Raw genomic sequence first — 26,873 nt, 5'->3', positions numbered from 1 at the left:
ATCTGGAGTCGAGTCTTCAAGAGGCACAGGCTTATCCAACACAAGAGCTACACTGTCACATTACTTGCATTAAGTCTAAAACACATCGCCCTTGAAATAAAACCTTGTGAAATTTAACTGTATTAAAAAAAAAGGTGAAAAAAAGTAAACAAGGTGCCTATGTGCTTAATTGAAAAGCAAACTGGCCGTACCGAAATCTGCAGAAGTATTATTACACATTTACTGGTGTAATAATATCCTTCTAAGAAAACAGAATTTTTGTTTTCCTCAGCAGCAAGACATAATCATAAGAATCAACAGAATAAATCCTTCTGATATAAGAGTTCCACTTTTCGGATTCAGTCAATTGATCGGTGATATTTAAATTTATTTAGATGTACCTGTGGAGTTGAAGCAGATGTTACTCTGTCAAACATCACAGGAAAAAAAAAAACTGTGGCAGATAAGCGACTGTGAGATGTCCTGAGTGATCCTCCCAGGAGAGCCTCGTCTTAATCACTCAAAATTCCTGCAAGATGACGGGTAGAAAGAGGATGGATGGACAGAGAGGAGTAGGAGTGGAAAGCGGGGAGTGGTGGTGGCGATGGAGGGGGTTTACAGGAGGGTTCGACGGATAGATACTTTGCTAATTATCATGGCTAGCCTATGATTGTTCAGTAATAGTGCTCAGTGGGAAAGGTTGTAGCAGTTCCAGGAAGAGCCGAGCTCTGATTTACTGGTACTACTGCTCTAATAAAGCGTGAGCTGCACATCCTGGGAGACAGCCCATTCTCTTCTTTCACATGCACAAGCGTGTGAATGCGCACAAAGAGACGGACAGGCACATGCTCACAAGCAAGCTAACATTTGACAGGAATCATGAAATGTATCGTTTTAATAGCTCGTAGCAGCAAAGACAGATTGGTAAACGCAGCGTACGCACAACAAGCCTTATTGTTTACTTCTAACACGAGGTTCCTTGTATTGGGTGTCAGTAGTTGCTTTACAGGGGATTGAACGCCAGCATCCTCACTCAAACCAGGCTCGGTCTTTAACAAGAAAAGGCTGGCATACATCTTAAAATCAAGGTATGTTGAAAAGAGGGAAAAGTAAAGGAGGACTGGTAGGACATTGTGTTTGGCGGGGTGCAGGAAGTTTACAACCTTTTAAGCTCCCACTCCCCAGGAAGGCCACGGAGGGGGTCAGGGATTGACCCGTAACACAGCTGTTGTTGCTGGTTGCGTTAATTGTCCACACAAAAGCCCAACAGAGGTTATTCCTGAGACTAACACGTAGATGGTGAGCAAAAATAAACAAGACACACACACACACACACACAGAAATCTGTTCTTTTCCCATGAAGCTCCTATTATTTCAGCAGTTCTTCTAAAAAGCTATAATAGTTGAAATTCTTTTAAATTTGTATTTTTTTATTTTTTATTTTTTTGCTTTCTTTGAGGAAACGTACCAGAGTACTCTGCTCTCTGCTAATGTGTAAGAAATCAGGTGATCCTGCTATCGGAGTGTGATCAGCACAAAGGGGTGATTGGTGTTTAGGAAAGGAAAGGAATAGGGAGCAATGTTATATTAACTTGTGCGACTGAGATCATCGCAGTTCAAGACGGAGATAAGCGCCACTAACTGTGGATAGTTTTATCAACATCAGGAGTGATGTATGATGTAGAAATGCAGCTTGTGAAATCCCACCATATTCCTCTTAGTTTTACATAAAAGCGGCTTTCTCTAATTCATGTCTTGTGGAAAACTGATGTTTTTCCTCAGTAAATATTTCTTTGGCCCGTATCTTCACAATTGTTTCAGCGATTGAAAGTGTCGGCGTGCAGAGGTGCAAGAAAAAAACAAAAAAAAACAAAAAAAAAAAACAATTTGCCACGGGAAACACGTCACACTCTGAAAGAAGACAGATGAGTAGTCTGATGTGTCTAGGATTAAAAACTTCCGATCATTGTCACCACGCTCTGATCTGAGCGGTACGGATGCATCTGATTACAGCAGTGTTTAGCTCCTCACAGCAGACTGACTGCTGTGATGGCAGTCCCACATACAGCGGAATATGTGTCTCTTCTTTCAGAGCATCAAACGGGGATTTTATGCGTTTAGAAACTGATGTCTCCATGCTGTGTTGCTATCAGTTCTTAGAAACAGTTGTCTGCTCATTGAAGAAAACTGCTATTTAAACACTTTTTTTTTTCTCCAAAAGATTTGTTTTTATTTTTTATTAAATCAACAGGTCTGTCTTCCAACAAGAAAACGTATAGTGCTGTCTACGCCGCAGTGTTCTTATTATAAACCACAAAATTACGTTTTCTCCTGGAGAAACTTCTTCCTGCACTTACTGGAAGCTCTCTGTGTCTAATGTTGTACAATAGCTTTACCTGAGTCTATCCTGTAAAGACGACACATGTATCAGTCACGGTCTCCTTTAGTTAAAATTTCCACAAAATCCCCACTGCTGGTCTCTGGGAGATCGTGTCCATGTTGTCTTCAATGGGACACCTGAGTCAGATTTGTTGGCAAACTGCAGTACACAAGGTGTCATTTAATGAATGACTTTAAAATCAAATAAACTGTAACTTTTTTTTCCTTTGTTGTTGTCATTCGGTACTCAGCCAAAAACTGTAAATACTAAATAATTGCAATTTCTGGAAGACACATGCTATGTGGATCAATACTTACATGAGTTCAGAAATTTTTTTAAGATTTCAATTGCAGATCTAGAGGGCTTTATGAATCAAATTTATTATTATTATTATTATTATTGATTTTCCTATCTTTTCTTGAGATTAACATGTTGTCCATCACTATTTTATTTTGTAGTTATTCAAATTTTGCACTTTCATTGGCACCTAGGCAACTTTTATTGAGATTTTCTTAGATTAAATAAAATAGTTTGAGACGTCAATCAAAGTTTGATTTCTTTCTGTTTTAAGAAATAGAAGAAAGTTCAAACAACAGATGCTCCTTTTAGGAATCTGCATATAATGGACAATGACAAAGGCTGATTTGACAAGTTCAACTCGCATGTTTTTTATTTTTTTATTTTATTTTATTTTATTAAAAGAGCTCATAATAAAAATGCTGAGAACAAGTTATTTTGAAGTCAAGTTAATTTCAGCCTTGTTCAATATTTGCATCATACATGTAATAAGAAAAGACAATTGTACAAATATATTTAAGGTGACTCAAATGTTATGAAATTTGCAGAATAATCTTTGGCAAATAGACTGAACGAGTATATAAAAGGAAAAATGTGTAGGAGGCCTGTACTATGCACCTTAAATTAAACTTAGAAATCATGTAAAACACGTGTAAAAAAAAAAAAAAAAAAAAGCATTATCTTATTGTTTAGTTATCACTGGATGGCTGAAGCTCCTGTCGTCTGCCAGAGGGTGCCGACTCAGAAGTTAACACAAGCAATTGGCAGGTAAATGCTGCCCTGATGAGGCCAGGTGGAGGTTCCTCTGAATGTATTTAGCTCCTAAGCTGCAGGGATGGAGAAAGTGAGGCAGACAAGCCCTGCCGGCTGTGTGCCATCAATACATCAGTGGCTTAGCCACCAGATTAATGGCCTCAGAGTGGTCAGAGCCACAAAACTACTCAGTTCTGAGGACTGTGTTCAGTAGAGCTGTGCATAAAGGGAAGTTCAGTTAAAGAGACAGATGAATAGAGGAGGAAGTCTTGGCTGCAGGAATGAGTACATGGGGACCCATTCTCTCTGGGTTTGGCATTTTGGGTAGAGTCATGGGAGGGATAAATCTTAGATATGGTTAGATATGTTCCCCTGCTTCTTTCACTTTCCTGAACTTTTCTCGCTCCACTTCTATTCACAAAGTTTCTGTAGCTAATGGAGCTCAACTCAATGCATTTTTTCCCTCCACCAATGGGTTTTAGACATTGTGTGAGAGGATGATGATGATGATAATGATGATGTGAAGGGCTATTGAATGTCACGCAAATTCCTTTTTTTCCCCTCTGTGTCAACATGACCAAAGTCTGACCCTTAAAAAGAGTGTCAAAGTCAAGAATTTTTATTTGAAATCTTGGAGCCTCTGGCTCTTCTTTGAAAATTGAATAGCCATCTCTTCCTGAATTTCATGGCTCCGGTTGTCCATCCATGTTTTGCCTAATTGCTGTGTGCTGGAGTCCAGTGCAGGGAGTTGTAAATCTCCCGGTGTTATGCAGACAATGTTTTCTCCAGATGGAGAAGAAAAGATTTCATCCTTTTGTAATTAAGCGGTGCAGGCCAGGGTGTCATGCGGTTTTTATTAGGAGCTCTGGAAAAATTGTTTCCCACCTTGTTTTCTCATTATGCCTTTTATTCCTGAATACGAAAGATGGATAAACTAGAATATGGAAACAAAAGACTTTGCAAAGAATTTAATACATTTAACAAAATGTATATTATATGTAAAGAACAATGCGGCATTGTGAAAGCTAGTGTGTGGTGGAGACAAAGGACAGACTTATTGTTATGACACTAAAGCTAGTGCTCGGTCTCCCCAAAGATGAAGTCAATTTTAATTAGACGAATACTTGCAAACGTTAACTTTGGCAACAATACCATCTGGACTTCAACTGATTTATTTCTGAAGTAGGGTGAAGGATAGTGAACGCCGAGAGGTGAGACTGAAAGATGTCCTTAAAGGTTGGGGACAAGAATGTTCTTTAGCTTCTCGGGAGCACAGATACTTTATGGTTCGAACATTCCTTTATGACACCCTGATGCCCAGAATAGACTCAGTGGTGTTTGAAGAAAAAAAAGAGAGATTAACTACCCTGCCTGAAAGCCCCTCCCAAGCATATCATCTCTCATCTATACTCACCTTAACCTCAGCTTGCTTCATTTTTTTGTGGCGAGCCTCAGCTATAATGCTGCGACACTGTTTCACAGCCCCGCTGTTCTGCAGGTTCTAGCCGTTTTGATTATTTGTCATTTATTAAGTCCTGTTTCTATCTCTTCCTCCATGAGGATCTCCAGTGGACATTTAAGACTCTTTCCTAGATCACACTTCAACATCCCTTTTCTCCGCAACACATATACCGCTTTCTTTTCTTTTCTTTTTTTTTTTTATAATATCACCAGATCCACTTGACAGTTTTCCTTAAAAATGAATGCCTAATAAATTAAATTCGGATTTCACCTTTAGGTGGCCAGTTTCTCTCACAAAGTAGGAATTTCCCTAAGTTATCCTTCCTTGAAGTGAATCATGTTAAACTAATCTGAGCCATAAGGACGGCCTGTGCAGCTGCAGATGAAATGAGAACTCTGGGAGCTGTTAAAGTTTGGACATGAAATTGTGAGATCTGGAATGCAAATGATTATTCAAATGATCAGTGTTTAATTTGCATGCAGAAAGCCACGAGGGAGAGGGAATCTTATTAAGTTTTGTAAAGCAAAATATTGTATTATTTGTTTATGTTTCAGAAGTGAAAATGTATTAATTTCCCTATTCCAGTGGGGCCTAAATATCTGTCTGAAAATCTCTCCATCTCTCCATCTCACACACACACACACACACTCATCGACAAAGACTTCACCAAACTAGTATTCATCCATTTTAATGATCAAACCTACTGATCATTTGATGGGAATTCTGGGAGATTTCGCAGAAATAATAAATATTTAACCATAAGAAAATGTCAAAATGTCATTATTGCAATGTCAGTTATTAGAAAATAATTAGGCTTCAATCTTAAAAACTTAGGAATATTTAAAAAGGAAGATTAATTAGGATATTAAATTACTGAAGAATCATATCAGATGTTTGTACACCTCTGTCATCCTGTCTTCCAGATTAGCACAGCTTTTCCTCTAATTTTCCTCCATTTATAGCCTAATTTGCTGATTTTAGTTTTTGCTGTCAAACCTGACTTGTTCATCTCATAAGTTTTAGAATAAACTAGCACTAAGTCTTTTGGACTGATTTTTTTTATTATTATTATTATTATTTTTTGTATGCCAAGTGTTTCTTACTTTACTTTTTAAATTGTTAGGTTAGGACTGTGACTGAGCTGCAGATTTAAGTTGTAGATGACATTTGTGACTGGATAATAGAAGATGGATCAAATCATTTGTTGTGATGTCCTGTTTTGATAATTTATCACAGGAAAGCAGAGTGGCTTACGGCATCGAACTCGCCTCAATCAGTGGACATAGTTTAAAGAGATTAGCCCTTCCATCTGGAAGGGAGGTTAGGGCTTTTTTTAAAATGAGAGATCCAGCGTTGGAGTATTCCCAGTATTCAACTTAACTTTTAAATCATTAAACATGATGAAGCCATCTCCCCAAAGTCAGAGGTTTATATACGAAAATCAAACACCATCTGCCATTTCTGATCAGACCCAACAGGCATCAGGCCGGGGTTACCAAGGCAGAACAGGGAAAGCCATTAACTGCCAATCACTGCATCGATCGACAAGCCAGTCCAGCACTACCACCCCGTCCCAACACCCGCGCCCAACCTCTGCCCATGGACACACACGCGCGCACTTCATCAGCCTTTACTGTACATTGAACACGTGCACGAACAGATGCACCCGGGCTTGCTGTCTGTGCATTCTCTGGCTTTATCGTTTGGTCCGGTTTGTACCTTCTGTTTTTGCTTAAACCGTATCATCTCTGAATTGTCTTTTGTCTAGATTGCAGGACCAACATTGTGCACAGCTCAGATAAAGTCAACCTCGCTTTCTAATGTATCGGATCAGCACAGAATGTGTGGTTGAAGGACAGTCGAGATGCTGTGCAAAAGAACTTTCATTCTGGCCATAGTTTTTTTTTTTCTTTTCTTTTTAGGGTTTTTATTATCAAAATTCATCTCAGGAAAGTCCACTGCCCCATCGGAATAGGAATGTGTGCTTCGCTCTGCTCAATCTCTGTCCACGTTTTTGGAGTCAACCTTTAGATAAAAAAGGAACTAATAGAGCCAGTGAAGGGCAAAAAGGAAAGAAGAAGATTGATTTTTTTTTTTTTTTCCTCTTTGCCATTTTCAGTACTATTGCCAGAGCGGAGGGTCATTAGAAGAATATTTTCCTACTTCCCAGTTTAATAGAGACGCTGTATATCAGAGTGATCTGGATCAGAGGTCAGGGCAGGGGGGAGCAATTAAAGAATATAGATCCAGAAGCTTGGAGCCTGTTCCATTGTGTATTTGTTGTTGGCAGAAATGGACAGGTGAGCTAAAGAAGAGGCAGAGGCTGTTTGTATTGAACACTGTGGTATTAATTTATTGAATTTTGTTACTGAGAAACTGAAATATTACATTACTTTCCAAGCACAATTCCTTTTACATGCACACCTTTTTGCCCTGTGCAGTCTGCTCTCACTGCGTCAATAATTATTTACAATTTCCCATAAACGAGGCCACTGATGAGTGATGTTTTCCATCTTTAATTGTTTATTTATTTATTTATTGTTATTCATAGCAAATGGATGGTCTTTTTCTCTTTCTTGGTTTTGGTTAGGTCGGCCCTCTCTGGGGTCGCACAACATCCAGAGACGGAGCAGATATGATGGATGTGGCCTGGGGCCTGTGTGCTCGCTCTGCGTCTGCGGTGGCCTCATCATCGGCCACATGGGGGGAGGGTGGAGAGGGAGGCAGAGAGACACAAACCAGACCAGCCATTTTCTTCATTCTGCTCATAAATATTTGTGTAACCAATTTATAAACAGCAGAGCGAGAGACGAGATCAAAGTGAACTCTAACGCCTATATCTAAAACTCGGGGTTTTCAGCCGTTTGCACAACGTGCTCATATCTACGAAGGCCAAAGCAATGGGTTACAGTGTGTTATTTGCAAGAACCGAAAAGCAAGGCTAGTAACAGAGCGAGACACTTCTTTTCTGGTAAAATGAACCAGTTTTGTTTTCTACCACCATATAGCCAAGTCAGAGCCACATCTCACTGTCACTGTAAACCTCAAACCACGCTATTATTATTTAAAAAAAAAAAAAAAAGATTTTATGCCACCAGTGCCCTTTATCACAGTGACCAGACCGGAAACGGAGAGACAAAAGAGATAAAATGTGCAGAAGATCCCAAGATCTGAAATTGACCTCTGGCTTTTGGACCATAAACCTCTTTACTGATTGGTCAAAATGTAAAACTAACTTCATAATTTATTTCAGTAACCCTACAGACAGGTTCAGACAGAATTAGCTCTGTTAAAAACAAGCAGAGTTTATGAGTGGCTTGAGTAGCTGATCTGAGATCAGCGTCAGCAGTGATGGAAATGGGAGTTTAACAACAACAGGATTTGCATCTGACAATATTAAAAGTCCGATAGTTTTCGAGAACTGAGTTTAAAATGATGTTTTTCGATCAAGGATAAAGTTACAGGTGAGATCATAATAACAATAAAGTAAGTGACTGATTTTATGTTTTTCATGAGGTAATTTGATGTTTTATTCATCTTAAAGCTCTGTGTTTTTAATATGCTTTTTTTTTTTAATTATGCAGATAAAAAAGTAAAGCTAATGTGATTTAAGCTTGGTGGAGGTGACGTTTTGATTGGTTGTTGGAGCTGCCCACCCAACTCCCCTTCATCTGGCCCAGCCCAATATTGGCGCTAGTGATTAAACCAAATTATTAATGCCTACACTTGCACTGGCAGAACCTGAATTAACTGGTGTTGAACAAGCAACATCATCCAGTTATGACTGGAACTGGTTGGTGGAAATATCCACTCAAAGGGTCAAGTTGGTTCATAGTTTATTTTACCCTTCAAGAGTCTTACACATAAGTCCCAACATTACTCATTAACCTGGAAAATTTAGGTTTGCTTTGGCATTGCTTTGCATCCATTACAAAATAGATCAATCTAGTGAGTCCCTTTATTGAATGTACATTTGTTAGACCAACTGTCCAAATGGGGGTTTTGTGAGGAGAAAAGAGTCGGCTGTGGCTTGGTTGTGATAATCTGCATATCTCTGGTACAAACAGACTTTTCATAACTTCATATGTAAATATGAACAGAAAAAAATAACCCTATTTATCTCTTCCCAAATCACTAGTTCTATAGATCCCATTATGTCTCAGTATCCAGCTTCATTATTCAGTCTGTGCTTTATGCAAATACAAGGTGGCAAAAGTTGCTCTGCTTTGCTTAACTGATTAAAAACTTTTAACAGAGGCAGATGTAAAAGCCAATATAAGATGATGTACCATTGACTACTTTAGGATGAAGAATGACAGAGTGAAGGAGTTGCTGTTCAACACTCCATCTGCTCTTGCAAATATCTGCGTTGGCTGTGGCAAGACTTCAGCTCCATTATTATTATTATTATTTTTTTAGGTGGCTTATCTTGCATCTACTATTATTTTCTGCTGTTCTTCATGTACATGTTCTGAATTTGTTGATTTGTGGATCAGTAGATGATCCAAATTGGTATTTCCAGTCATTACTTTCTTCACCAGGGCTTTATATGTCTATATTTACCAGCTGTTAGATAAACTCTGTCCTCTGTGCCGTCTCTGTAGAGGGTAATTCCGATCAGGTAGGCAGGCAGGCAGGCATTGTAGGAGGGCGTTAGCCTGCAGAAAGTTTTCCCCCCATGGTGTGTCTGAGCTTCTGTGCGGGGAGTTCAAAGTCCTGCTGAACATCAGAGGGCTGATGCTGAGTGAGGCTGACTAGCTGCAGCCTGTGGTCTGGGAAGGGTTACTGAATTATTACTGATGGTTTCAGGGGTAACTGTCCAACCACATGACCGGGGAATATTAATCATTTATTTGATTGTCCGCATGTGCTGATTAATCAAATTGAGTCGGATCCAGAGGATTAACTACTTTATTATTACCCCTGTAAGAACAGATAAGAGGTAAGACTATAAAATATCTTATTCCATTTATCATTTATTTTTAGATCCCCGCTGATGATGGAGAGTTAAAAACTAAGGCGAAATTAGGCAGAACAGCAACACGAGGAAGCTGTTCAGGGAGAAGGAATAGAGGTTTGATGTGAAACGGGAAAATTTCTCTCCGCAGGGTTTAGTATTTCTGAAGATAGGGGGGAGAAGAGGCACGGCTTATTACTTGAAAAATGGCACAGAAAAAAAGTTAAGCGGCTGGGAGGGAGATGCTGGAGAGAAAAAAGGGGGCGGAGAGATATGAGGAACAGGAAGTTAATGGGAAAGTGATAGCTGTCTCCACCTGGAGTACAGCCTGAGCTGTGTGTTAGGAAGGGAGGCAAAGCAAGGGAAAGAAGGGAGCTTCTGCAGCTGACTCCTTCCCTGTACTCTGGTTTGGGTAAGTTTGGCTCTCGCACCACGTATAGCTAGTTAAGCTTATCCAACAACGGCACTTTTTCCTGTTTACCTCACTCACTATCTGTGCAGTATATAAATTCTCAATCTGCCAACTGTTTAATGTGTTATGTCATGTGGTAATGCCTTTGATTCCAACATGCCTCCGTTTGTAAATACAAGAGGCACTCAAAAGGCTGTGGTTTCTTTACAAGCATGGCGCCCCCGGCACTTTGGTAGGGAATGCATTGAGGGAGAGAAGGATTGAAAGAGTGAGGGAGGGAGCGAGAGGTGGTTGGAAACTGTATACACTTCCCGTTGCTCCTCTGCCAACCCCTCTCCCGGCTGCCGCTGGTTGTGCAGGCAGGCGCTGAGCAAGAAATGTGAGAAGGAGGAGTATGTCCTCTCTCCTGACTAAACACGGCACCTTAATTATGCACTTTTCAGCAGGTTTTACCTTTAACACTTTCCTCGCCGGGTTGAGATTAGTGCTCACCATGCTTGATTTACTGCACAATTACTGAACAAGAGTTCTACCTAATCAATAAACAGGAAGGGGAAAAGTGGTAGTCTTTGATGTATAGTTTTAAATTTCTTGCACGATTGAGCAGAGTATATGGTGTGGCAGCTCCAGGGGAGCTTGGGTGCAATGCCAGTCTATGAATGAACTTCTCTGCCAGCTGTACGTCTTTGTATTATAGCACAGAATCTCTAATGTTTGTGGCAGGTACCAGGCGACTGAGAAGTGTTTCAAAACTGTAGTACAATAAGGTATGGACATGGTTGTAGTGTTAATTCATAAAAGAAAACAATACACATTTATTGCATCTGCATGATTAGCTAAATAGTTATAGGAGTGTGCTTATGGAATAGATTTTACGCAGAAGTTGGTATTTTTCAAGTTAGTGGTTTGAAAAATCCACAGAAAATGTGGAAATCAGCACATTTTTTCACCCAACTGAGTCCCTTACAAGTTTGAACTTTGAGCAAAGTAAAAGGACCATTCGGGGCCACCAACACCCCTTCTTATTTTGCTGTTGCCCACTACCCACATGGTCGTTCTTAACATACTTTGTGTCTATTTTTCTTAAATTTCTGATAAAGAAAAAACCTTGGTCATATTCGCATCGCAAATAATCTATACCAAACTTCTTTTGAGGACCACTAAAGGCAAGTGTCACCAACAGGACACCTGTCACAGTTTGAGAATCACACCTTTACAAAGTAGTCATAAACTCATTGACCACTCTAGAAAACATCCCTTTTGTTAGTGCAGATCATGTTAGAAATAAAAAAAGGAGAAAGAGAGAGAGAGAAAGAAATCTCTTGTTTTGCCTTGGTGTGCTCTATATTTGATGTCCTGGAAACCACCAGAATGACCTCTGTGATGACACTTGCTAATGGCATTTGGAGTTATTTTAGGAAGCTTCAGCTGACTGTTCATCAACACTTTCTGGGGCTTAAAAAGCTTTTTGCCTGCCTGGCCAAAGCAATATGACTCTTCCAATTAGCCTGGTTTATGTTCGATTTTTAGTTATGACAACTATATCTTAGCAGCAATTATACAGCACTCGGAATGATGAGGGTTTAGGTTATTGATGCTTAATTGATCAGTCTGATCAATAAGAACTTTTGTATATTTTTTTGTATGTAAAGTGATTTTTTATTTTTATTTTTTTCAGCTAATGAATGGGCCAAGAACAGGCTTTGTAAGGAATCTGTGTTACTAAAGCAATGTTCATTACTGATCCACCTGGGTGTGTTCATATAAAGAGGATAGGTACCACATGGAACAGTTTTTCAGCACAGCATATAGATCTATTATAAATGCTACTATCAATCTGAAAAGTTGTTTTTTTTTTGCCGGTTGGAGTTTGGATCCTTCTAGTTAATTTATAATGGTTTCAAGACTTTAGGAATCAAAACAAGGACTTTAAAAGACTGATTCCCAAATGTTTCGTTGAATGAAGGGAACCACTCATTTAGTTTGCATCTTCTTAGTTAAAAGCAGGAAGGAGTTAATAGGCGAAAAGGTGGGTGTTTACTTTTTGAGCTGCTTGATGAACCCTCCATCAAGGTACTTTTCGTACCATGAAGAGGAACCCACATATTCACCCACTTTGTATATTCACCTCCACTCAACCCCACTCATTAATTTTCATTTTAAGAAGAAGACCTCTCAAAGGGCACATTGCTCCTTTTGTCAGTGTAGTGCTGCTAATAAAGATAGCTGCGTACGGCTGGGTTAAATATTGACACAGGCTGAGCACATCATCACTGTTCTTAATTAGCTGGCGTCTCTAGCAAGGCTGTGCGAGGGCAGTGCATGAAAAACGAAACATTTCCCCCACACGAAATCTCGCACCACCCTCCTCTCCTCAAAACATATTTCTATGAATTTTACATAAGAAAGGATACGGGATAGTCAGAAAACATACAGTGTTACAGCTATCACGGCCTTATTGCATAGCCTGGAGCTGCAACCAATTATGTGTTAATGAAATATTTACAATACCAAACTGAGAACGCCAGGGGTGAGAGCGAGATAATACAAGCCTGAGGAGACTGGATTCTGTGTCTTCTCTCCACTCCACTGTTTTGTCTGTATGAAAGGTAGAACAGGAGATTGGCTAATGACAAAAGGCTCGCGAGGAAGAATGTGGGTGCAGCTGCTGTTTAGGGGTTTTTTCAGTCTCCCCTACTGCTGTGGAAACATTTCAGACTGAGAATTCAATAGGCCTTAAGGAAGAAACAGGTAGCTGCAATAGTGACTCACTGAATGTCCAAGTCAGGCATGTTCAGCTTCACCCCTCCAGTCCATGATTTCAACTGGCAACTCTCTCACAGGATGTTGGCATGTGGATCTGCATTCACTGCAGTGTGCGGTGTTTGTTCTCAAGGACTAATTGTGTTTGGGTAATGTTCCTGCTCTGAATTTAATTCTCACTGACTGCATTAATCATTTCAAGTGGTGTTTGCTTGTATCTTAATCCAACACCCTGCCAACCCATGATTCCCCACCTCCGTTTCTTTTTCTTAAGACTATCACCAAACTCTCTGTCATTCTTCATTTCCATCTAACAAGCTCTCTCCTTCTCACATACGAAGCACCTTAACAAGGTGCCGCATCTACCCTATGCTAGGGAAGTGACAAATAACTCATATTTTACTAAAAGTTCAGCTTAGTTACAGTTGTTAATAGGTAAACAGTCATACCACTTAACGTCTCCAGACAGCTCTAAATACTGGTGTTATGCTTTTATTGCAACCTGATAATCCTCTAGATTTCAAGGAAGTTATGCATGCAGGTGTAAACTGATGGTCTGTCTACCTGTTCATTTTAATTCTGTTTGGACTAACTTCATCTGGTTTGTTTGAAAATAATACATTTTCACTTGAGGCTGTGTCGAGTTATTCCTAGAACTTGGATGTCTGTGGCATGCTACCGTTGACCCAATTCCTTACATTTGTCTAAAAGTAGTATATATTTACATAGTGGAAATTTATGTTTGATAGCTCTCTTGTTTGAAAATTAAAAAAGAAAAAAAAAATTGAGTTAGGGCTTTGAGGTGTCATGTTTGTGCTTGAGGATTTTGAAGTAGGCTTTTTTTCTTAAGAAAAATAAAAAGTGTATAAAGTGTTTATTAATCTTTGGTGTATTAATAAACTCTTCATTGTTTCTTGAATCTCTACCTTAACTTGACAAGTTGAAGCATCTGAGTGTCTTATTTATGAGGGAAGATAGGATGGAGTTGGCTTGGTGGATTGGGTTTTATAAAACGAGCTGAGCAAAAAAAAAAAAAAAAATTAACGCTTAAGTTCTATTGGTTTGACTACGTTTTGACCCTCACCTGGTCATGAGATATGTATCATGACTGAATGAAGACTTGGTTTCAAGCAGGTTGCATTAGATTTCTGTGTCTTTAAAATGGAGTGCAGCTGTCCTGGGAGAGAGCTTTGATTAGAACTACTGCTCCTCCACTCTGAAAGGAGTCAGTTGCAGTGACTTGTGCAATTTACCAGGATGCCTCTTGGGCTCCTTTCTTTGGGGGTTTCCCAGGCACGCCCCAAAAGGCAGAGACTCTGAGGTAGACCTAGAACATGCTGCAGGGACTGTAAATCCAATTTGGCATGGGGACATCTTGGAATCCCCCAGAATGAACTGGCAAGGCCTGGATGGATGCTTCTGGCAGCCCAATAATAGTCGAAGGAATTTTCCTCAAGCCAAAGCTTCTAACTCTAAAAGAAGGAAGAAGTTGCATATTATGGTATCTCAAAATGTCAACATCCCTATCTGCTCCAGTATGGGTTCTATAAAATATCTTTCTTTAGTGTGCATGGGGAGTAATTGACTCCGTTGTCCAAAAATGGAGCTGTCATTACGATTTGCCTCACCTGGCTTCCAGGTGGTACCTTGTCACTACATATGTCAGAAAGCTCGTGTAGCAGTTGATGTGGCACCCCATGACTCCACCCTGCTCTCTCCACCTGCAGGTAATCTGGTTGTACTGCAGTTCTGGCAGGCTCCCCCCGGCATGGATTTCATAAAAACTCCAGGAGGTTAAACTGTTAATTAGCTACTGAAAGAAGAGGCCAGCAGCTTGCCGTTAATTTGTTTCACTCGCTTTTTTCTTATTTAGAAAAAACAACAAAACAAAACAAAAAAAATGACATCATTTCCTGCCTGTTTTTGGAGTCAGTTCTATATGTCACAAAAGCTGGACCCCGCTCATTAAAAGGGAGAGAAATGTGTTTATCCGGCTATGATTAAAAGTGTACATTATGTATGTAGAGCCATGCTTATCCAAATGTTCTTAATGAGAGAGACCCTAGGCGCCAGTGTGGGGCTCCTGTGGGCATAGACCCAGGCTCGTTATCACTACACAGGGCATTGATCTCTCAACCGCCTGCTTACTTATCCTCCCTCTCCTCAGCCTTTCAAAAACAGCGAGCTGCACATGAATTATGTGGACACATTGATCAGCTGATTGAGAGCTATTGTTTAGAGGCCCGGGTCATTATTGAAGGAGGGATTACCCAACTCTTGTTTTGTGCGTGCATGTTGGAGAGTGTATTACTCAGCTCCTTGTCAAAGCACACGCTCCTTTTAGCTCACCTTAGACTTGCAGCGGCTGCACAAATGTTCGTGCACACTTGGACACGAGGAAGCACATATGCTTGAACCTACACAATCAACGTGGCCCAAATGACTGGCTACATTGATTGCCTTCCATCTGCAATTATGTTCCCATTGTTTACTTTGCAGCATCTTACTCCTTCAAACGGAATTCAATAATTATTGCTTTATTTAATGTAAAAGTAAGTAAGAGTGGTGGGTGTGGAGCACCAATAGCTGCGCTGTCTTTAAGTGTGTCCATGACCACCCCTCCAAAAAGGACTCTGTTTCTATGGTTAATGTTAAGTAAATTCTCTCCTAGGACATCTAGAGTTATCCATCTTTACCTTTCTAATTTTCCTAAGGCCACAGAGGTCCGTTCCGCTCCTGTATCCACTCCAAGAGACAAATATACAGGCTGTTTTTATCCACCGGTAGTGATGGATCATTTCTGCAGTAAAGGAAGCAACATAGCACATTATGGGCTTTGAGACACAGGGACAGGATGCAGTGGAGGGGTGGCTGGGATTAAAGAGCAAAGGGAACGAAAGGACACGGGTGGGGATGAGGTTCAGGAAGCGGTAGGTATGCAGTTTATGCCTGGAATACACAGTCTCCTTAAGCCACCACCTAACTTTTAGGCGTGTTGTAACTCGCTGTGCCTAATTCAAAGCAGCCAATGTACTTGGCACCCAGTGGGGGCCTTTGTGGTTTAAGCTGTTGTTCGTGCTGCTGGCAGACAGAACATCACCAGCCAAAACTGCAAGAACTGACTGCTACTCGTAGTCACTGCTTTGCTAAATAACCGGCTTGTGTTCCAGGGGAATCCCGGTGCACAAGCTATGATAATCAAGATCCCAGTAGATTTCTGTGAATGGACTTACTCACACCCACACACACACGCACGCACACACCCACAGGCACACACACACACACAGGCTGACAAACTTTTTAGGTTTTTCATTTGATTAAACTATTCTCAGCTCTGTATCTATATGATCATACCGACAAGGAGTATTTTCTTCTGCTTCTTACTGTTGTGGGCTTTTCAACGCCACATGACGCTCTACCTTGTCTTCCTTCATAGAAACATAACGGTTATGTCATACTTTATAACTACCGCTATGACCTCACTGTGGTCGCATAACAAAAGGTGCTGTATGACTTATTCCAACAGGAAGTCAAAATCTGTTTCGTACCTCTGTGATTTCAATGATCTAATTTTCTCATGTCTGCCTTGTTACAGTACTTTGCATGGCGTCAGGTGTGAATTGTAGCTTTCTAAACCATGTATGCCTCTCATAAAATGCACGCATGCGTGTGCCCACACATACACACACACAGTCAGAGGAGAGCTTTTAGTGCTGAGAATCAGGGAGACAATTACAAAGCAATATCCAAGCAGATACTCGCTGGCTCTCACAGGGAATTTGGCAGCTCTCTTGGAATTGATAGCTATTTAGCTCACAGATAGTAATCTGTTTTAATGCATTAATTTTGTATTAACAGCACTGCCAAATTTAATGGTGGAAATTAGGCTATGATCATAATGGCATGTGACTGTGTGAGTGTGTTTTTGTGTGTCTGTGTGTGAACAGTCCTGATGCTCTTTTTTGTCTATACTTTTTGCATGTGTTTGTTGCAGGCGCGTGCTATATTACCGGCTCCTTTGGGAGCCATTCTTTGAAATTACCGGCTTTCTTTCTCCCTTCCACCCTTCCAGTAATACCCCCTTAATCTTGTATTAGCTGGACTCTCCCGGCAACCACACTATTCTGTGTTAAAGGTGCACTTTTACTTTGCATTTAAGTGGCTGGAAATGCAGATGTATGCCGTGCCCTGGGTGGGCGTCGTAACTGATACAGGCGTGTGTGTGCCCACTCAGAGGGCAAGGAGCAGCGTGGAGTTGTGAGAGAGAGGATGGGGTGGTGCCCACACCGCCCCTGTCCCTCTTTACCTGAAAAAGCGCAGAGCACTGCTTCAGCCTCCACAATGAGAGATGAGGGCCTTCATCAGGGAGAGAGGTTTAAAACGCCTCGATTGCAATTTTAGACCATGAAGATAAAATAAAGCTGAGAACCGGACCTTTTACCACTATGAACACCTACGGTGCCTTGCAAAAGTATTGACACCCCTTGAACTTTTTGTTACAAGTACTGTGCAAATGCCGGTACCTTACCGGGAGTTTATTTAATAGACTACTAAGAGTAGTACATAAATCTGATGTGCAAAGAAAGAGTGAAATGATGCAACAAGAAACCTGGAAGCTGTGGCATTCATTTTTCTTCAGTCTGCTTTGATCTTGCAGCTCGTAATAAAAATCTAGTGTAGTCAGTATGAATGCAGCTGTTTTGGTTCTGGAATCTGTTGTGGTCAGATCAAGAATTAACTTTTTGTTCCACATGCAGAGTTTCCCTTCCCATCGGTGGAAGGGAAACTAAAGCCACACATCGCTGTTGACACAGACTCTCACTGTGAAACATGGCAGTGGCAGCATCATGCTGTGTGGATGTTATTCTTCAGTAGGAACAGGAAAGCTTGAGGACTGGAAATAACTAAAAATCAGAATAAAATTGATACTCTCAGACAAATTCTCCAGTCTGACTGAGATCATGCTGTTTAATAAAAGGATGAAGGATAACCTTTAGATGTGCCAAAATAGACAAACTACAATAGACATAAAATTGTAAGTTCAGCAGAGGGTGTTTCTATGAAATATTGACTCAGGTGGCTGGATACAAACGCATGCCACGCTTTTCATATTTCATTTCAGAAAAAAAAAAAAAAAACTATTTTGAAAAGCATTAATTATTTTTTCTCCAGTTTTTCACTATGCACTTCTTCCATTAGTTTGTCACCTAAAATTACAACAACACTCCAAGTCATGATTGTGATTTGATGAAGGGTAAAGGAAATACACTTTCGTGAATAGCGGTTGAATGTTTTAAGATTCTTGTTTATGGACTAATATGTAGAGTTCTGTCCCTTTCCATTAGCATAAATTACATTTTGTTTAAAATAATTGTCACCAATCAACTTATCGTTGCGAACATGTTTTGTTTTACACATATACTGTTATTATGCTTTTAGTATGTCTCGCTTTTGTTGCTTTACAGCCGGTCTTGCATTAAAATCCCTCAGCTGCACACCCGCTACTTAAATGCGGTAAGTGCTACTGAAATCACTGCAACCGAGGCAATCAAGCGCCCACACCCCCGCCCCAAAGCACCACGGCACCCCTCCTGTTGGGGCCTTGATAGGGCAGTAAGAGACCCCAGAGTCAGGCAGCACAAGTCCTCCTAGGCCAACATGACTTTTTCATTAAGCTGCCAAATTCCTCCTCTCGAGTTGGAGGTGATTTATCAACCGGGGACTTCATTGAAGGTTCATAGGAAACAGACACAAGCCCCGTCTCATGCATTATTATGTTTCACATTCAAAGTGTGGATGTCTGAGTGAGACCTGGAGCTGGCCTGAGAGAATATCCAATATATATTTGTGCTTTTAGATGTGATCCCAGGAATCTCGCATGGATAATTCAAGGAATCAGAGGAAGCTTGTGAGCGTGATGATCAGAGGGGCTGCTGGCTGTCTCTGTGCCGCTCTCTTATGCAATACACAATTATGCCTAAGACTTAGGTCCTGAATGCTAAATGAGCAGAGACCACCTCGCTCTTCATTAGGCATGATTCCCTTCCTGTTTCACTGACGCAGGAATGCCCCAGACTGCTGCAGGTCACGGCCAATGCAGAGATGGTGAAAGTGTTGGTTTACAGGTGTAATCATTTGAGATAGTAGACAGAGCTACAAGCAGCAGGGCAGGCTGCTTTTGGCCCCACTGAGACCATCTCCCTGACCAGTCAGGGGTGAATTATGGTCGATTGCGGGGCAGGCGTTCTCGAGTTCACTCCTATATAAACCTTGTGCTTTTTATGGGGAACTATAAAACTCCCAGGATTCCCCCCCCCACCCCCTTCCTCATGAGACTGGCTTTGAAGTTGCAGTCAGGTGCTGTCATTTTTTAAAACTTGTCTTCTCGTAGATTTTTGGAGCCTTGAGTCATTTGCGGCAGCAGCCCTTTTTAATTCAAGACATCTGCTGCGACTAAAAGCAATTTGACTGATTTGCTGTCATCTATAACTGAATCTGTCTCATATTTCCCTCTACCTTATTTCTGATGCAATATTTGTGTAGAGCGCAAAAAGGAGGAGAAGGAGGAGGGCCCCCACAGTACCCAGCAACACCTATTCATGACATCATGGATGGCTTAAAACGAGGCGAGAAAGGAGAGCACACAGAGCTTTTTACAATCACCTAATAACTCTATTACACTGAGCTGTGGGGCTCACAAAGAGGAAAAAAAAATCTCCTATTCCTTTTCCTGGAAGCGGTGTCTTAATGCACATTTTAGGTGTAGAAGTGAGAAATGTGAAACCAAAAAGAATGAAACACAATAGCTCAGAAAACCCCATGGCAACATTACAATATTGCCAGAAAATTAAACATTAGGAGAAAGGGACAAAAGCATTTTAGGAAGGCATAATATTGTTATGACTCTTTTTTCTGTACCAGGCTGTCAACACCTGATTTGAAGGTAATGCAGTTAAATGTGTGATATTTCCATTGCTTTTACGTCTTACAGCCAACGGAACGGGCCATCTAGTTCAGGAGAGGGTAGCTCAATTTCCTTTTCATAAGTAGAACCATATTCTGATCATGCAGGTGAACATTTAGGGCAAATAAAGTTAGAAGATTATATTCTGAAGGTGTGGGGTGAAAAATACTCAGCAGTCAGCTAAAAGCAGTCGATTTGTTCTCTAAGCTTAATCGTACCCAGGCTTAGGTTTCCACAAACCATTTTAGTTGGTTTTAAAGTCGTGGTGCGTTCCATGTCCTGTTCGGTTTTTCTTTCATGTCTGTTAATAACTTGTTTGTTTAACCATCCCCTTCAAACACTGGACATTAATGGGATACAACGTTGACCAGTCTTTGTCTTAATTTGTCCCAGAAAAATAGATGGACATTTTTTTTTTACTCTTTTAGCCAATAAGCTCACGGTAATAAGGCATCATTTTAGAAGTTTTTAGAATTTAAAAACTTTGACTTTTCAAATCATTCAAAAATAACTGGAACATGATGACGTTAACAAAGATATTTTCCCCTCTCAAAACGTGGCGCACACTACATACACAGGAGTCGAGAAAATTAAAGGGAAGAGAGGAAAACTTGGGAGCTGACATTGATTCTATCCACAGAAATCCACAGCAAGACATCCCAGTTTCATACGAGTATGACAAATGACAGGCGTGACACATACAGAGTGAGGGACTTTTATTGCATACATGCATCAGTGTGATGCTTTAGGATAATGGTCAATAACTCCGTTGCTCACACCAGGCCCAGCCATATTGTGTTGGCCTTGCATCATTGATTGAGTCATGCAGGAGGTAATTAGATTGGGGCTTGGCGGTGTGACGAGTGGTTGTGGTGGCACGGTGTCACTATGGGGTGTTATGCATGTTGTGACTCTACAGAGGGACAGGCTGGAGGCCGGACAGGGCGTGCTGTTAAGTGTCGGGGTCAATACCGATGCCGATTTTCTGTTTTGCGAAGATTGTCCTCCTGTTGGGGAATGTTCTGTTTTCCCTCAGATTGCACTCAGTCCCCCCCCCCTCCTGCCTCGCCACAAGCTGACTTTGCCTCTGTTTCTCTATGAGAGCGAGAATTTAACTCGCTATGATCAATATTTAGTATCCCATGCGTGAAACAGGCAGATGTTTGGAGTTTCCTTTTTCAGAGACGGGAAGCTTCTGTTGAGTGAAGGGGATCAATGCTTCCTTCCGTCTGTGAGGCTGCGGACCCGCGGCTTCTGAAGGATGGCTGATGCTATTCCTGCCCACCCTTGGGCCCCCTGAGATTTGCGTGCCTCCCTGGCTTCTCCTGTCCTGTTAGCCCATGAAACAGACACTCACTCAGACAAGTGTGCAGTCCAAACAGTTGTCTTGAAGTGAAAGAGGTCTGGATGTTAAACAACGGGCCCGTGATTGGGAATTGATTTGTTCATTTGCCAGCTGTGTGAGTGAAAGTGAGTCGGTGGTGCCTGGCCAGCTATCTGCCATCCACAATAACTTCTTTCTTCTCTCTCCTTCTCGTCTCTCTCTCTCTCTCTCTCTCTCTCTTGCTCCGTCGTCCTTCTTTCCTCCCTCAGCACCTGCAGCAGCACGAAAATGCGGTGGAGGGAGATGCCTGCTACTACCACTGCGTGCTGTGCAACTACTCGACCAAGGCCAAACTCAACCTCATCCAACACGTGCGCTCTATGAAGCACCAACGCAGCGAGAGCCTCAGGAAGCTTCAGCGCTTGCAGAAGGGCCTGCCGGAGGAGGACGAGGACCTCAGCTCCATTTTCACCATCCGCAAATGCCCTTCTTCAGACACAGGTCAGGACATGACCTTTTGGCTCTTTACGTGTGAATTTCTTTGTTTTTTATTCTTTTATGCAGCTTTATTCATGAACTGTCATCAAGTGGCTCAGTCAAGAAGCTTCATATGTCCTATCTGACGCGCGCACCTGAACCTCTCGATTTTCGTGTTACTGTTTTTGTTTACTTGAATATTCCTACTTTTGGACAGCCCTTTTACCCTGATTGAACTAAATGGCAAAAATAAGCAAAAATAAGCATAACTTTTTTTCCATTCAATTTTTAGCTGCAAATATGATTTGCTACAAAATATTCCTGCCAAGGCACAACTCCCTGTTAATGGAAGCTGTCCCTTTTTAGCCATTAGAGACACATTAAGATAGAACATTATGTATGGAGAAGGAGACGCTGAACAACAGCAGTGGCTTTCTAAACAAGTACACCAAAAATCAGACACTGCCTCAACTGTAGCTCGGCAAAAACAAAGTGACTCCACTGTCCATTTATTACGGACTGATTAGGAGGAGTGAGCTGTGGTCAATTAACACGCTTTCTTAGTAGAGATTTGGTTTTCTAATCACTTTAAGTTCTGTGTCTTGACAAAGGGCCTCTATTGTGTGTCCCTCCAAGAAGGAACCATTTACTTCCCTCGCACACATACTCGCTGTCTGTGTTATGTGGGTGAAAAAAAAAGGGGCCAGCCTGTGAAGACGCTTTGTTCCAAGGAGGCAGGGATAATGAAGCCAGCGGCCGGGAAATTGCGCAAAAGGCAGTCACAGATCTGAAGCAAATCATTAGAGAACATATTTAGCTGAGCAATTAGGGACAATTAAGCTTTCTGCTCACTGCACTCCAAATATGTTAATGACTACAGTACAGTGGACAGGCGAACATGCAAAGGCAAGAGGAAGGGGCATTTAGGTTAAAAGGGATGGGGGTAGGGATTTTTTTGTTTTTTTTGTTTTCAGGATAGAAGAGTTGTGCTGTTTGCAAATTGTTTTTAGTAAATGATAGGCCATTTACGTCGTCCTCTTCTTTTTTTTTTTTTTTTTTTTTTTATTTTTCCGTCTTAGATGGCCATATCTGTGTCCAAATTAGGAATTCAAGCCTTGAGTCAGGCAGTGTGCATTACACATGTACAAATGCTTACAGCCCTTCAGAACCTCATCGGATTACAAGAACCCTCACTTACTAAAACAGACCACTGGAACCTTTTTCCTGTCAGGGTGTTTAAAGGTTCACCATGCAGTTTGATAATGACTCAAGGACAAAATTAATTGTAAAGCCTGTCCTTTTTTTTATAAGACCTACAGCTTTACTATAGTGTTTAATTATTCGAGGGAGTACACACTGGCTTAGATGTATCAATGACTAAATGTTTCCTTCATACTTTGTACTGAATTTCCACATGCCAACTGGACTTTCAGTGAGAATAACTAGAATGTTATCAAAAGTAACATTCCAAAGTGATTATTATTATGACTTTCTTTTTTTCTTTTTTTTTTTAGAAATTTTGAGTTTCAAGAATCTGCATGGACTCAAAAAAGTTGCTTCTCATGTTTCTCTATCTGGTTAGTTTTCTGTTGACACTATTGACACACATCAATCAGGTGCTGAAAGTGTTACTGTCTGAAAACCCCAGTGAGTGCTGTTTGGGATAAATCACTTCCTTTGTTCTTTTATATGCTCATGTTTGTGAGTTTTAAGTTGGTATTGTTGCCACCTATTGGCAGGGCATGGGCACTCCATCATTTTGGGACAGAGTATCTGTTTCTGATCCGGTCAAACATTCTTTTCCAATTAGGGAAATGATCCAATGAAGATCTTCTAGTGGTAACATGATTTAGACACTTACTACTCGTTTTACTTTTCAGTCTTTGTCAGAAATATTTTGTCTAAACATGTACAAGATCAGTGTAAATTGTTGTAGTCATGTTTTTTAGCAGTATCCATCTTGAACTTCAGATATAAGCAGTTGTAGTAAAATTACCATAATGAGATTAAAATTTAATTGTCTTGCTTTTTTAATATAAAGCTTTACTAACTGTTTCTATCCTCTTGAAACAATAAGATTTTAGTAAATTAGCATTTCTCCCCTAAATTCAAACCGTTCATCCAAACTTGAATTTTGTAGTTGCAAACTGTTATTGTGGAAATAATTAGATTTGATTAAAATTAAATAAGTAAACGAATGCAATTTCCCAGAATAAAGACTTTTAAAAGGCCAATGTTTGGTGCATGTAGACACATGTTATTTACAACATAGGAAAAAAACTTTTAGCAATACCCTTGAAGAAATATAGTTGTGATATTTATTTTACTCTTCTGCTTTCCAAAACTATGATCAAATTCAAGATCAGTGACTGTGACCCAGTATTATTTACTGGAGTCAATTATTTAGCAACACCCCTGTTTGGTTTACACAGTGAAAACATACTTATTTTGATTTAAATTACCACAGTGACAGTCTTCAACTGTAATATCCAAAAGTGCTTACTTTGCACTTTCTTCTGGATAGCCACAGCTGTGTAGTTTGCCTTGAAGCAGCATCCTCTTTTCTGAGCCTGAGCCTTTCCTTCTTTTGAGCAATACTTCATTATTCCCTCTCTGTCACTTATTTTAAACTTCTGTCTTTTGTATTTCTGGTACAGTTGCTACAGTGGCTGAACACTAACTGGTTTCTGAGCTGATCAAGGATTTTTGAGTCATCTATTTGGGTCTTATTACTTTCTGGTTTGATCTAGGAACTCTTTCTCTGCCGGTTTAGGTTTATACCTCACTTCCTCAGATAACCTTCAAAATAAAATAAAAAATAATCATTTATTATCAAACACATGTTGCAAATATTGACAGGAGGTAGGAAATCTCTTACTTTTTTTTAACAACAAAGGCATAATTCTGAACTAAATCACTGAGCACTATGGGTATATTACTTCTTTCCACATTGTGGCTTCTCATGAGGATGCAGCAAATATGGACAACAGGAATTTGGAGCCTCAAATCCCCACTGAGCATAAAGTCCAAAGAAGGCAAGGATAGCAGAACTTTTATTTTTAATTAGAAAATACATGCACAAAAGTCCCGGCATTGTTTTCATTCTTGCATATACTATAAATGTGCTGCTGAGGCATGTTGCTCTGTGGCCCCACCTTCATTTGTTTTCTTTAACCCTTTATCTGTGGCGAAACAAAGGAAGTCTCCAAGGGACCTCAGCCCCACACATCTGCCATGTGTGCAGAGGTCACTGAGTAAACCTCGTGTTTGACTTAAACCAAGACACCCGCACTAATCTGTAGTTTTTAAGAAAAGTGGCTCAATGTGAACAGATACTCAGAGAAGATGGCGACATGCATGGGACACATTCACGGGTGATGACAGGTGCTCCTGGAGCCTGAGAGCAAAATGTGTTGTGCATTTAGATGTTCAGTGGAAAAAAAAAAAAAAAAAACAGCGAGGCAACCGGTGCTAGATGTCATCTTTCCAGGCTCTCTACATAGAAAGTCATATGGACACTCAGAATAAAAATGGATGCAAATCCAGATGGAAAAACATGTTTGGGTAGCTCCTATTTGAGAACTATTGGCACACTCCCGCCTATAATGACTCTATTTCAATCGAATGATACTCCCAGGGCATATAGCTCTGTGACACATTGGGGTTTCGTCGCACTTAATCAAATACAATTTTTTTTTTTTAACATAGAGCAGAATGAGAGCATGACTTTAAAAAGGGCAAAGTGAACTGAAGAGTGACGCTTGGTTTTTGCCTGCCTACGAAATAGACGAGGAGACAAAAGCAGGGGCGCAGAGTGTTTGAAGATGGTGAAATATTAGTATTTTTCTGGTGTGTGTGTGTATAAATGTGCGTTTTTATGCATGTGTATGAAGGAGGCAGAGATGGAGAACAAACGTGGCTGACAGTGAGGATTAGCTCCTGCTGTAAATCTGCCTCAGTCACAGATGGCAGGCCCTTGATCGCTGGGCTGTGACGGCTTGGCTCTCTTCGCAGAAGGAAATCCCTGTCTGCGAGTCAGAGAGGCTGGAAAGGAGAGGAACAGGGCTGGGGCCACCTGGGAAGTCACCAGTCATTGTGTCTTGTCTGAGTGAAAGTAAATACTTGAGCGTTCTAAGTTAAACAATTGTTTTTGGAAGTGTTATTCTTCCGTTTGTTACACATACTGCTATGTAGTTCTTCTAATTGAAGCGTGAAGCCCCCAAGCTGGATCAGCATCTCTTCGTTTGCTACTTTTAGAATCTGTCTACATGCCTGCAAACATGACTGCCTTTTTAATGTCATGCGTAACATTTAATGACCAAGAAAGCAGATTTCTGAGATCTCTGTTTCTTTAAATAAGCTGTAAGTTAGCTCAAAAACCGTGCCTGTCGAATGCTAGACTAAGATTCGACCATCCAAGTCCAAGAGGCTACACGTTACTTTTAAGAAGAGTTTTCTTAGAATTCCAAGATTGCTTCTTTCATTAAAAATATGTTCTGAAAGTATTTTAGTTTAAATATGAGTCTTTAATACAGTGTTAGATGTTTTTCTTTCTTATAGGAAACTGTTGTGTGTGCCAAGTGTGATACTTAAGTATTTAGGTGTAATTCATGAGTCAGCTGTTTTTAGTGAATTTCTGCAATAAGTTTCTCTTAATGCATACGATTCTGACTTTTTTGTTTGACGAAAATCTTATGAATGCATGACTATAAAGGCCGAACGTTACAATGAATGAATGATACAAAAAGGAAAGTATTTTGGGTTTTGTTTTCTTAATGCCTGCAATAAACCGGTTTTTAATGTAGAACTTTATCCTATTTTTATAGCAGACAATAAATAGAATAATCCTTAAAGATGAAAAAAAAAAACTGATGAATGTGGAAAATAACTTTACAAAGCATAGATGACAAATTAGTTTTTTTTTAATGGTACTTAATTGACTTACAAAATCTAATATACTGATTATCCTACTGTTTCATCTTCTGCTTCTGGTCATTTTTGCACCAGATCAAAGATGAGGGTTTTTTTTTTTTTTGTTCCTTTCTTCCCTCCTCTCATACAATCTGTGACCTGTGGCCATGCTACAACTTTGAAATTCAGGTACA

The 26,873-nt window shown here is 40.4% G+C and overlaps 1 protein-coding gene across 4 annotated transcripts in view; it reads left to right on the top strand.

Annotated features, from left to right (window-relative positions):
- The window catches only part of zfhx3b (zinc finger homeobox 3b), a 355,565-nt gene that overhangs the window by 270,034 nt on the left and 58,658 nt on the right, over positions 1-26,873 (top strand). For 3 of the 4 annotated variants that reach the window (XM_015049272.1, XM_015049125.1, XM_015049196.1), the window contains one exon: positions 21,561-21,792. In XM_015049272.1, the coding sequence (XP_014904758.1) occupies positions 21,561-21,792 (232 nt within the window). Of the gene's footprint in view, positions 1-10,154; positions 10,241-21,560; positions 21,793-26,873 lie in introns of those variants that run through there. The other variant, XM_015049360.1, reaches the window with a different exon arrangement.

This window comes from Poecilia latipinna, unplaced genomic scaffold, assembly GCF_001443285.1.
Source record: "Poecilia latipinna isolate Pla-1442-1.1 unplaced genomic scaffold, P_latipinna-1.0 Scaffold3, whole genome shotgun sequence".
Classification (NCBI taxonomy): Eukaryota; Metazoa; Chordata; class Actinopteri; order Cyprinodontiformes; family Poeciliidae; genus Poecilia; species Poecilia latipinna.
The sequence above is the reverse complement of the archived record's forward strand: the minus strand, read 5'-3'. Positions and strand labels throughout refer to the sequence as shown.